Source organism: Carya illinoinensis, chromosome 9 (assembly GCF_018687715.1).
Source record: "Carya illinoinensis cultivar Pawnee chromosome 9, C.illinoinensisPawnee_v1, whole genome shotgun sequence".
NCBI lineage: Eukaryota > Viridiplantae > Streptophyta > Magnoliopsida > Fagales > Juglandaceae > Carya > Carya illinoinensis.
This window is the reverse complement of record NC_056760.1, coordinates 40,510,761-40,524,142: the sequence shown is the minus strand read 5'-3', so window position 1 is coordinate 40,524,142 and position 13,382 is coordinate 40,510,761. Positions and strand designations below refer to the sequence as shown.

The 13,382-nt window shown below is 36.5% G+C and overlaps 1 protein-coding gene across 1 annotated transcript; it reads right to left on the bottom strand.

Moving 5' to 3' along the window:
- Positions 1 to 540: 540 nt before the first annotated feature.
- Positions 541 to 6,094, bottom strand: LOC122277101. The gene is made up of 2 exons (XM_043086982.1): positions 5,901 to 6,094; positions 541 to 685 (listed from the first exon to the last, which is right to left on the bottom strand). The coding sequence occupies exons 1-2, from the start codon at positions 6,092 to 6,094 to the stop codon at positions 541 to 543; spliced, it is 339 nt and encodes a 112-aa protein (XP_042942916.1).
- Positions 6,095 to 13,382: the final 7,288 nt, after the last annotated feature.

Below are 13,382 nucleotides of genomic sequence, written 5' to 3'. Positions count from 1 at the left end.
TGGACAAATCTTTGAACCCTGGAGATTGCATCATATAAACTGTTTCAGTTAATTCACCATTTAAGAAGGCATTATTTATGTCCATTTGCCTCAACTCCCATCCATTCATACCAGCAATAGACATAATTGCTCTAATAGTGGTAGGTTTAACAATAGGGCTAAATGTTTCCTTGTAATCAAGTCCTGGTCTTTGATTATAGACTTTCGTAACAAGACGAGCTTTAAACCTATCCACTGACCCATCAGCTTTCCTCTTGACCCTAAACACCCACTTACAGCCCACAAGATTGCAATTGGAAGGAGAGGGAACTAAGTCCCAAGTTCCATGTTTCATGGGGGTTGTGAGTTCAGTGATATAGCCTTATGCCAGTGAGGGTGAGATATGGCTTGATTCACACTAGTTGGTTCAATGGTTTGTGAGAGAGGGTGTTTGGACACAGAGTTAAGTTGTTTGGGCTTAAAAAATTGATTCATGGACCTAGTAGTCATTTGATGAACGCGCTGAGGAGGAATTGATAGATTTAAGGATTGTGTGGAAGACTAATTCGGTGGGTTCTCATGTTGACCTAAGGGCTGTGCATCAATTTGAGCATGAGTAGGTGAAACTAGCACAAACGGGGACGCATGTAAACTCTCAGATACAGTAGAAACCGAATTGAAATTTTGGAATTTCTTCCTAGGGTTTCTGAAACAACAGCATTTGGAAGGCAATTGAAAGGATCAGAGTTACCTGAAGAGGATGCGGCAATGGCGTGATCACCTTCCAAAAGAATTGGTGCAGGAGATGAGACCAGTGTCGTTGATGGTGGCACACGAATCAGTGGCGGTTGGACATCGACGAAGAAAGTAACTAAAGTTTGATTTATCTGTATGGGTTGAGAGGGCACAGATTGAGGATGTTGTTGATTTTCATCAAACAACAAGTGGCGCGAGATATAGTGTTTATGGGTACGGGGCTCCAAACACTTGTAGGCATTTTGAGTCAGTGAGTAACCGAGAAAAATACACGGTTTGGACCTGGGCTCCATTTTATTTGAGTTGTAGGCCTGTGTGAGTGGGTAACAGAGACACCCGAATTTTTCTAACTTGAGGTAATTGGGCTTTTGGCCAAAAAGAGATTCATAAGGAGATTTATTTTGAAGAAGTGGTGTGGGTTGCCTGTTTATGAGATAAGAGGCAGTTTGAAAAGCATGTGGCCAAAAAGAGAAACCAAGGGAAGCATCGTGGAGGAGTGTAAGGCCCGTTTCAACAAGGTGTCGATGACAGTGTTCGGAGACACCGTTTTGTTGAGGAGTATGAGGGACAGTGGTATAGTGAGTAATGCTATGAATGGACAAAAAGGATTTTAATGCAATAAACTCACCACCATTGTCACAGTAGAGTGTTTTGATTTTGGCTTGAAAACGAGTTTCAACAATTTTTTTGAAGTGTGGAAAAATAGTAGAAACATCAGATTTATTGACCATGGGATAGAACCACATATACTTTGTATAGTGATCAACAAAGAGAAGATAATAACGTGACCCATCAATTCTGATGTAACTAGTGGGGCCCCAAACATCAGTATAAATTAATTCAAGGGGAGCATGGCTTTGGAAACTAGTGACACAAAAAGGTTATTGATGTGCTTTATTAATAGTACACGAACTACATAATGACGACAATTTTTTTGTTAATGTAACTGGAAGACAAAAATTATTAACAAGATTGTAAACAACTTTGAGAGATGGATGTCCAAAACGCTTGTGCCAACCATCAATCGAGGCCCGTTCATGCACATTTGCAACTATTTTTCCTGAAAAAGTGTAAACGCCATTGTCACATGCTCCTCGAAGTAAAGTCACCCTCGTGATCTTGTCCTTTACAAAAAAATGAAAATGATGAAACTCAGCAAAAACATTATTTTGTTTGGTAAGATGATGAACATAAATTAAGTTTTTGCAAAGATGAGGAACACAAAGTGTATCACGAAGTGTAAAAGTTCAGTTAGGGGAATATAAAACCAAGGAACTAATGTGTGAGACCACCAAACTTGAACCATCATCAAGAATTACTTCATCAGTACTGTAACAGCCCGCTAGAAATTTAATTGTGAAATTTCTATTAGCTTTAAGAACCTCGTGAAGACCCCATAAATTTTCACGAATCCATTAATCATATAGGTTTTAGTCTAACAGCATAGTTAGTGTTATTATTTATTATGGTATCCGAAGTGTGTTTTTGATTATTGAAGATAGTTAGAAGTGTCAAAATGTATTATGATTTGTGCCATTAGACTCGGAGGGTTATTTAAGGTCTTATGGCGCAATAACATTTTTTCATATTTTCGGACGAAACGTCTGTTCAAAACTGTAGATATTATTGGGTAAAAATATCTTGAGCTAATTTTTGTAGATATTATTGGATAAAAATATTTTAAACTAGTTTTGTGGATATTATTGGATAAAAATATTTTAAGCTAATTTCGTGGATATTATTGGGTAAGAGAGTCCTACACTTAACTCTCACTTCGGGTAAGAGAGTCTCACACTTAACTCTCACTTCGGGTAAGAGAGTCCTACACTTAACTCTCACTCCAGCCTCATCTCTTCCATATCTCATCCATAAGTATCTCCAGCCACCCCTCCCCACAAAATTATCTTCATTTACACTTTCCATTAAAAGAATATCAAATACTCTCTCTCGGACAGCTTTTAAGAGTTCTTTTGCACGCCCATTTCGAAGCTTTTGTAGGTGTTTTATCATAAAGTCTCCTTCATATAAGTTGTTTCTTTTTTAGTCTAGTTTACGTGTATATCTTATTTGTCCCATTTGAAGATTATTTGGTTAGTCAAATATTATGTAAACTATAGAAAGGTCATTCTAGGAGATAAACTGGAGAATATGTTATAATTTGGAGTTTTTGACCAAGCTAATGGATAGATATGGGTCTGAAATTTTTATGGAGTATTGTTAACATGTATATATGAATATTGGTTAAGGATTTTTGCATGATTAAAGGTTTTGATGAAATATTTTCTTAGATTTAGAAACTTAGAAACTGGAAGAGGAAAAACAGTTTTTGTTTTGAGAAAGTTTAACTCTTTGGTGGTCTAAATCTATTCCAATGACTTTGATAATTTTATTGGAGGATCATAAGCATCTTATATACATGTTATATTATTATTTTAAAGATATTTGATGTTAGTTTCAAAGATATGAAATTTTATGCAAAGAGATATTCAGATAAGCCAAAGTGTGGATGTTCTTGACTAAATTTATGTTTTTGTTAATTTTTAACCATGTGATCTTGAATTAGAAGCTTATATATGTTTTAGGATATCTTTTTAAACCATGTGATGGTTTGGTTTGAAAATCACATATTTATAAGTCATAGATCAAAAGGTTGATCAAAACAAGTTGGAAACAAAAATAATAGAAATAGCATATAGGAATTTCGGCCCTATGGAGTTTTAATAGTTGTGATTAGTTTTAAATTTGTTTAAATTGATATTTGAATTGAGGATAAAATTTACATGAAGCATGTAAATTTTAGTGACTTTTGGAGTTAGTATGCAAAATCCTTAAGTTATGGGTAAAACGGTCATTTTCCTACATGCAGAGAGTAAAATGGAAATTTTACTCTTTAAGTTAGTATTTTCCATATTTCAATTTATTAGTGATTTAGTGCTAACTTTTAGAATCACTAATTACAGTTCCTCGTGATCACGCTTCAGGTTTTATAAGAAATGCGGATATCGAGGTAAGTTAGCTTTTAACTTACAGCAGTCTACTGTGTATGTGTGCTAAGTAAAGGAACTACAGTGTATGTATGTGTGTTATCATATATGTCATGCCATGCCAAGTTATCATGTAATTGTCTATTATACAGAATTTATTCTGTCATCAATTTTTATTTGTTACATAATATATTCTGTCATATATTACTGTACCTTACAAGTACATCATGCTAAGTATGCCATCTATTATATGTATGTCAAGTCATGTAATATTCACTGTTGCAAGTATGTCATGTTAAATATGTTGTCTATTATATGTTATGCCATGTTACGAAATGTTTCTATCTCAAGTTGGTCATGTATTTCAAGTTATGTTCAAGTCACGTTATGTTACGTCAGGGTTTCAGTCCTTTCGTATTCTAGTCACGTTTCATCTTGAGTACATTTAGTTTCGTGGGGTCCACAACATCTGTGGCACACGAAGTATGGGGTCACAACAATTGTGATGCATACACTACGTGAGACAAAGCAATTGTGATGTGTAGAATACATGGGGCCACAACAATTGTGGAGTATGTATTTACACGTAGAATACATGTGGCCACAACAACTGTGGAGTATGTATTTAACTGCATTGTGATGTGTAGAATACATAGGGCCACAACAACTGTGGAGTATGTATTTACACGTAGAATACATGGGGTCACAACAACTGTGGAGTATGTATTTAACTGCATTGTGATGTGTAGAATACATAGGGCCACAACAACTGTAGAGTATGTATTTACACGTAGAATACATGGGGCCACAACAACTGTGGAGTATGTATTTACACGTAGAATATATGGGGCCACAACAACTGTGGAGTATGTATTTTTCATGTTAAGTCAAGTTTGTGTAGAATACATGGGACCACAACAACTGTGGAGTATGTATTTTTCATGTTAAGTCAAGTTTCAAAACAAGTTCATGATAAGTCAAGTTTCATATCACGTTCATGTTAAGTCAAGTTTCAGAACAAATTCATGATAAGTTAAGTTTCATATCATGTTCATGTTAATTCAAGTTTCAGAGCAAGTTCATGCTAAGTCAAGTTTCAGATTAATTTTATGTCAAGTCAAGTTCAGTTCATGTTTCAATTTAAGTTATGTCAATTATGCTATGTTGTACGCCAAGTTATGCTTTAATTACTTATAAATTTGATTATGCATTTATACTTTTACTGTCATCCATGCGTAATTAGCTTGTGTGGAAATTTTTTGTTAACTTTGGTAGTCTCAACTACCATTCCCCCCGAATGGTAGATCTTGTTACAGGACCTGAAGGAGAATCATGAGCTGATCAACTAGAAACAGTTGATTAAGCGACGGTGCGACGTCAATGTTAATATAGTAGTTAACATAAATTACTACTTGTACGATGGAGTTGCATCTCTAGTACTTTTTGGATCATAACCATTTTGGACTAGTGTTGTAATCTTAGTTGTTCAATGGGTCTTTATGTATGAAGTATGTTTTAAGCATTTGTGATATTTTCAATTTGGTGCATAATATTGCTAAAGAAAAAAATTATCCGCTGCGAATATTGCATAATGTTATATGCATGTTAGGAACATTGTATCTTATATGTCATGAACGGGGGCAGGTAACCTTATGTTGCATGTCTTGACGCTTCAAATGTCCGTCCGATCCCAAATGGAATTTGGGGGCGTCACAAGCACCATCATATTCTGTTTCAACAAACAAATTAGCAAGGTCACCCGTGATGTTGTGAGAGGCAGTTGAATCAAGAAGCCAAGGTTTTTCTTTGCCCGTAGAGGTCTCAACACAGTTCACAACTGCTCCAGTTGAATGAAGTTGAGGACAGGATTTAGCTATGTGGCCCAGTTGGTCACAAATTTGACACTTGGGCTGGTAGCGTTTGTTGGAATTATTGGGCCGGCCAAAACCATGGTGAGACCTACGGCCATCTCACTGGACGTTATGCTGAGAGGAAGTAGAGTTGTTGTTTCGCTGTTGACCATTGGGTTTTGAAAACTTCCTTGTAGGATCTCCTTGTTTTGTTCGGTGCGTATAGTTGGCTGAAGCAACTAGCTGCTAAGTTGCAGCTTCCAAACGCCGTAGGTAGGACTCGTGGCCTACCAAGAGATTGTGTAGCTCCTCAAACTCCAGCGAGGTCTACCGTGCTCGGATTGGCGCAACAATCTCCTTGAAATTAGGATATAAACCATTCAAAACATAAAGGGTTAGATCATCATCCAAAATCGGATGATCAATAATGGCGATTGCATCAGCCAATGCCTTGACCGCATGCAAGTAATCAGGAATTGACCGATTTCCCTGCTGAATCAAGGTAAGCTCAACCTTCAATTGCATATCCCATGTCCTTGAACGACTAGCATAGAGATTATGGAGTTTTTCCAAGCGGCATGAGAGGTTTTGGCCGTGGATATGAGGGGAGTGATTGTGGGAGATGTGGAGGCTAAGATGACACTTAAAATGAGTTTTTCTTATCGAACCCAGTGGTTTTTAAGTAAATCGGCAGAGGATGTAGCATCGGAAGAGGGACATACGGCAGTACTATTTACGTACTCAAGTAAATCGTAGCCGATGAGGAGTGCTTCAAATTGAGCACGCTATTGGGGAAAGGTGGAGGAAGTGAATTTTTCATTGATTTGGGTAGTGATGTTTAGGGCAATAAGAGGTGTAGCAGCAATGGAAAAAGGCTAAGTATTGAGGTTGACGGTTTGAGTTTGATCTGAGGAATAAGACATTGTTGATATCGAGATCGGTTGCTCGTGAGAGAGGGGCTCTTCTGATACCATATAAGATAAAGAGCACTGCAGGTTTTAAATAATTGATTTCCCACACTTATCATTGATATTCAAAACAAATTATATACATTGTGTCTAGAATTCTATTTTAGGAAAGATATACACAATTGAGCCTAAAACATGCAACGGTTACAATGGATAGATATGAGAATATTATGCAGCTGTTACAGGAAATGGACACCATGATTTTAGCCTAGATATGCTCTGTTTTGATATGAGTTTGATTCATGCAATCTTCCTTTATACAGATGTCATATGTAGTCTATCTTTGAGAAAAAACAGGCTTTGAAGATAAGATGTATGGGGGACTTAGTAAAAATGGGTTGTTTACTGTGAGGAGTGCCTATCACATTGTAGTACATAAGGGTGAACTATCAAGTAAGAAGGATGTAGAAGGGTGGAAGAAGATTTGGAGCATGAATGTGCCAAACACAGTAAAAATCTTTCTTTGGATAGCAACAAATGAGGCTTTGCCAACAAGGAATTTGCATACAAGGACCGTAACTACTAATGCTCTGTCCTATTTGTGAGCAAGTGGAGGAGACTACATGTCATGTATTATGAACATGTCATGCTACCTCTTATGTACGGGCAGAGTCACAAAGTTTGTTACAAAAATGGGCTTATGCAGATGAAGATTTCTTAACTTAATGGAATAAGCTGGTTGTGACATTGAAAACACAAGAACTAGAGAAAGTAGCTTGTGTGCTAAGGAGAATATAGTTTAGAGGAAATTCCTTCGTGTTTGAGGGGAAGTTTGCTACTCCTACCATGATTTACAATCAGCAAAATTTGAATTGAACGAGTATCAACATGCACAGATTTTGTTGAGGGGTTCAATTGCGGCAGAAAGTACTACTAACAGGAATGTAACTTGGAAAAAGCCAGTAAATGGTTTGTTTAAAATAGGAGTACTACCCGCACCATACGATGTGGGGTAGCCCCCTCCCCGCTCCCCGCCCCGCCTTATTTCTACTTCAAAAATGAATTACATTTTACTATGTTTAAAAATTATTTCTAGATCAAAAAGTGATCAAAAATATATTTTTAGATCAAAATTATAAATTTAAATTTTGTAAATATGACTATAATTTAAAATTTATGTAATTTTTAAATTTGCTAGTGCATATTTTGTTTAAGTTGTAGTGTAGTAGTTTTAAACTATATAGTTTTTAAATTTACTAATACATACTTTGTAAACAAGTATAATAAATTGTAATATATATATATATTTATATATACACAATTTGTAAAATATAAATATATATTTATATTTATATATATAAACATATATTTATGTTTTTGTATATATAAAAATATTTATGTCTTTATATATAAAATATATATATATAGGTGGAAAATGTGAGATGGGATTGGGCTCTTCCTGCCCCTGCTAGGGGGACTAGATGTCCCCCGCCCCCGCCCATGTAGGGTGGTTTTGTCCATCCCGTTATGCGGGGTGCGTGGCGAATGGGGGTGGGGTACGAGGTGCGGGGCCCCACTACCCACCCCTAATTTAAAGTAAATTGGAATGCTGCATTAGATGTCCGTAACTCAAAGATAGGTAGAGATGTTGTGATCACAAATTCAAAGGGTGAACTAGTAGCTATATTATGTATGCTTCGGTTTTTATCTTCTGAGCTTGTGATAGGAAAGCTCAATGCTTTATGGAGAGCTGTGACCCTTTGCATGGAAGTAGCGTTTTCCATATTTGAAAAAAAAAAAAAAAATTAATTTGGTACAAAATTTCAGCAAGTATTTTCAGTGGAAGTAGTGTTTTCCGTAGTTTAATTCTGATAAATTCATAAGCGAGTACAAATTGAGTGTCTCATCAACTTTGTTGTTCATAGTTTTCACTCATCTTTTAGGTTAGAATAATATTATACACCACATTCTTGTATTACTTTTCTTTTAATATTAAAAATGTATCACTTTTTATTACCCAAAAATCACCCTTTAATATTTTGAAGATCGGCTGATGTACGATGTTAATTAATTATATTCAGATAAAATGATATAAAAGTACGATAGATATATATATATATATATATATATATAACTTTTGAGTTAGAATACTCTATCTAAATTATTCATTGTCACGGCTTTAGAGTTAGAATAGTATATCAAATTTCGACCATTCAAACTGAAATATATTTTTTTGTTCTTTTTATTTATTTTAAATATCATTATTTGTAATAATTTTTCTGCTATTTTATTTCTTTCTTTGTTTTTCGTATCTCAATTTAAGTTTATGATTTTCTTAATATTATCTTTTGACACTTATATCTTTATTTTTTCAATACTTGCAATGTATATTCATTTTATAAATCGTCAATTATTTTATATTTACATATACACATACATTATGCATACTTATATATATATATATGTATTTATTCTATTAATTATAAATTTATATATATAATTAATTCTGAAACGATATACTAGAAAACATCAATACCAAAATATTTCATTTCAGTACTTAATGTAAAATACCAGACTTTCTTAAGATTTCATATTGAGTAATGATATACACACATTACATTTTTACAACATATTTCACAACAATGATAGAAGATATGGGTATTTTTGAAAAATGATGTTATTTTTATAAATTATTTTACAAATATACCCCTTACGAAATATGTCACCTGTTAAAAATGTGATAGTAAGTGATGATGCATACTAAACTTAGGTGTCAACTTTTGATTGCTTGACTAGCCAAATTAAGGTTGATTTGATTATATAAAATTAAATTATTTCATTTTTATCTAATATAATTATTATAATTTTTTTAAATTCTTATATAAAATATAATAAGTAATTTAATTTTTTTAATTTTAAAATAAAAATAATATTATAATAATATATTATTCAACTTTGAACAAAATATCTTATTTTATCTGAATTACGTAACCAAATAAAGTATAAAATATAATGTCGGATTTTTTTTCCTAATATAAGATTAAGAGAACCATAAAAAAAGTGAGTTTTTTAATGTTCAAAAATGTAATGTGTAAGGATAACATAATTTTATACAAATAAATAAAGTTTAAGTACTAATTTTGTAATCAATTCTGAACATAATGAATGATTTCTAAGGGGCCATGTAAGTTTAGCTCAATGGACAATGCTACTCCAACATAATGGACGATGCTACTCCCAGTCTCCCAAAGTGATGACTGTTAATAAAATTAGAAGTATCCTTTATCTGCCTTAAAAAAATTGGGTCTCCAAGGATTGTTTTGTATTTTTTTATATATTTTAGACTTTGTAAATTGAAAAAAACAAGATTTGAAGAAGGAAGCTTGATTTAATATTATTTTTCTATATGTTAAACTTCTATAAATAAGAAAAAAGTAAACAAAAATTATAATTCTCATTTTATATTAGTATAAATACCATTTTTTTTTTGTTATTGTATGTATTTTCTTGAATTTTATTCGGTTTTTAACTTAAAGAAAAAAAAAAAAAAGAAGTGCTCGAATTTGGGTGACATTTTTATTTCCTTCTGCATTTGTTAATAATATTATTTTTAGATATTACTCTTTGAATATTCATGAAATTAATAGTGTGCATTCATGAAATTTGTAAGATTTGAATACAAAATTTAAAATTAAATATTTTTAAATGTACTTTAAGTATACGATAATTTTTAGGCAGAAATAATATTTTGCATATATTAAATAATGCATGGACCCATGATTTTATACAATAATTTGAATACTCGATCCTTTTCAAAAAAGAAAAAAATTGAATATTCAATCATAAATAATCCGTTGAAAATATATATTTAAAGTTTTATTTAAAATAAAATCTAAACCGCCCTATAAATTAAATTCTCTGGCTGCGAATTATTTCTGCACACCTGATAAATTTCCAACACAGCAATTTCTAGACGTGAAGGAAAGAGACATCCGGACGTCCTAATTGCACCAAAATCCAATTATATTGTACTTGCTACTCTGGCTGTGCGATGATTGTATTTATATAGGTGGTGTGGCAGCTTCTTTACAGCGTGTTATACACTGGTGTATGAATGCGAGTGGGCATGCTGGGCTAGGTTTTCTCTGCCAAGTTGTTGTGTCAAAACCCCAAGGCAGGAGGCCACGGGCCATGCCTTGACTAGCACTTGTCTGTATCAGGACAGCACACTAGCAGCACTGTTGGAGTCACTTGATTGCCCACAGACCGAGCCCTTGGTGAATGCTAGGCCATGGTCACCCTTCATCAGGCAGCGAACAGTTAGCACGTGCACACAAGCGAGGTTGTGTCAAGACCCTAACAAAAATTGCCCTAGGACATGGTCCTAGACATGCATGGACATCGGAGATTGGACCACATATGGGGTCAAGCCTAGCTTTGGAGGACTTCTTTGGGTCTAGTGCAGACTCTAGGGAAATTGCGGGAATGGCACGGGTCAATTGGAAGATGGCTCACATCTTCCCATTTGACTAAGCCATGGCTCAGCCTCAATAGTCCATTGACACTCCTGTTGGCATGCCCTGACAGCACCACCATCATGCCATGGCCCCTGCCATGACACATGCATGACGGACCCACAGACAGGCCATGGTCCTCACAATGGCACGCACTTGACAGCATCGCTAGCATGCCATGGCACACTCATGTCAGCCGCACATACATGTCGTAGGCATGCCATGTCTCATACCATGGCACGCCCAGGACACCACAGCTAGCATGCCATGGCACGCCCAGGACAGTCACATGGCTAGCTTGCTTGCATGCCTTGGCTCATGCCTTGACAAGCAGCAACCACCCATGGAGACTGCTGGCAGCGCGCAGACCATGCATGTAGGCCTGCGCACTCCCTTGAGTGAGCACCTGATGCGCGCCCCAGCACCACTTAGCAAGGATAGTGGCGTGCTCTCACAGGCACACCATCCAGCGCACGGCTCCAGCCTGTGCCTTGCAGGTAAGGCTAGTGGCATGCCCACCAGGCATGCCATCCAGCGCACGGCTCCAGCCCGTGCCTTGCAGCCCTAGCGCCCAGACTGTCAGCTTGGGCCATGCATGCTCATTACCCAGGCCACCAGCCTGGGCCATGCAAGACCACCGCCCAAGCCACCTGACTGGGCCTCACAGCAGCAGCTCGGCATCACCCTATGCCCACCATCAGGCCAAGGCTTGGTACCATGCCATGCCCACCATCATCAGGCCACGCACAGCGCCATGCCGTGCCCACCACAAGACCAACGCATGGCCCATGCCATGCCATGCAGTCGTGCCACACAGCAGCCATGAGTGGCAACATGCCACGCCCAACAACAAGCCATGCACAGTCCCAAGTCGTGCCACCCATCGAGTCATACACGGCACCATGCCGTGCACATCATGAGCCACCATGGTCCATCCATGGGCCATGGCATGCCACGGGCCACCATGGCCCGTCCATCACTATCTTATTGCTTTTAGTTTATTTCTTTAATTATTTATTTAATTTATTGTGCTAGGGGCCTTTTGGGGGTTTCCAAGTTGTAAGCTCTATAAATAGGAACCTTAGGCATTTTATTTGACATCTTTGATCATTTGGCATATTTTCCTTTGTGGAAGGTTTGGTGTGTTCTTATGAACACTTTTGGTGCTTTTGCACTTGGGCTCTTTTGGGTGCAATTCGTGAATCCCAATGAGAGGATTAACAACTTGCAATTCGTGAATAGGTGTTGTCCATTTATCTATTTTTGATTCATCATCTTGTAATTTGTGAATAGATGTTGAATCTCTTTATCTATCTATTATTGTTCTTGTTTATTTTCCATTCAATCTTCATATCATCCATTTATCCATCTTTTGCATGTTTCCATTCTCTATTCAAAAATCCAAAATACTTTTATGTTCTTATATTTTTTAGTTGTCATATTGTTCATGTGTTCTTTGTGTTCTTCCATCGTGTTCATCATTTCTCTAGCTTTAATCCATTTTCCAAACACCACACGCCTACCACCTTGTTTCTCATAGTCCATATTCGGCCAACACTTCCCAAAACACCCTCATTCCATCCTTACAAGCCCTAGCCGAACCATCAAGATCTCCACAAGAAATTTCCTCCATTTTAGGAATCCTCATTTCATCTTCCAAATCCCATCATATCCCGACATCTTCATCTTCGGCCAACCACTTTCCCAAATTCAAACTCAAATTCTAATCCCAACATTTTAGGAAATCCAAACCCTAAACTCCTTCAATCATCTCCATCTTTTCAAAACCTACCAAATACCCTCATCCGCTTGCCATATCAAATCCCTTCATTCTAGGAACTACCCAAGACTCACTCCAACTTTAAATCCCTCACTCCACTCTTGCCTTAAATCATTTCCTACCTTTTAGGAACTCATCTTCCATCTTCCACTCCATCCAAATTCGAAATCCATACTTGGCCTTAGTCAAACTTCAAGTTCTAAACAACTCCCATCGATCTTATCATTTAGGATCACACCCTAGCCACCTTATCCATCATACAAACCCTATCTCCCATCTCCAAATCCCTAAACTCTAGGAATAACCCGAGACTTATTCAAACACCATCCAACTTCATCCTCTTACCATATTCAAATCCTACCTTCCTCATCTTACCTTAGCCAATCCCTAAAGTCAATAGCAACCCTAGACTCTTCCAAACATCTTCCAAACCTTAGCCTCCCATCCTAGACTCCAACCCTAATACACCACTTCCCAAGTTCGTAATCCCCTTTAGCCACCACCCAAAACCCTAGCTACACTTCATCATACCAACCCCAAGCACCTTCCAAGTGGCGCCAACATCAAGGGCAACCATCAAGTTGTTCCACATTGCATCAAACACACAAACT

Bases quoted from the DNA above. Each gene is read 5' to 3' on its own strand.
- LOC122277101 (XM_043086982.1), bottom strand. From the start codon at position 6,094: ATGCAATTGAAGGTTGAGCTTACCTTGATTCAGCAGGGAAATCGGTCA. The intron at 686-5,900 runs GTAGACCTCGCT...CTGTTGTTTCAG, and splicing joins GTTGCGCCAATCCGAGCACG to AAACCCTAGGAAGAAATTCC.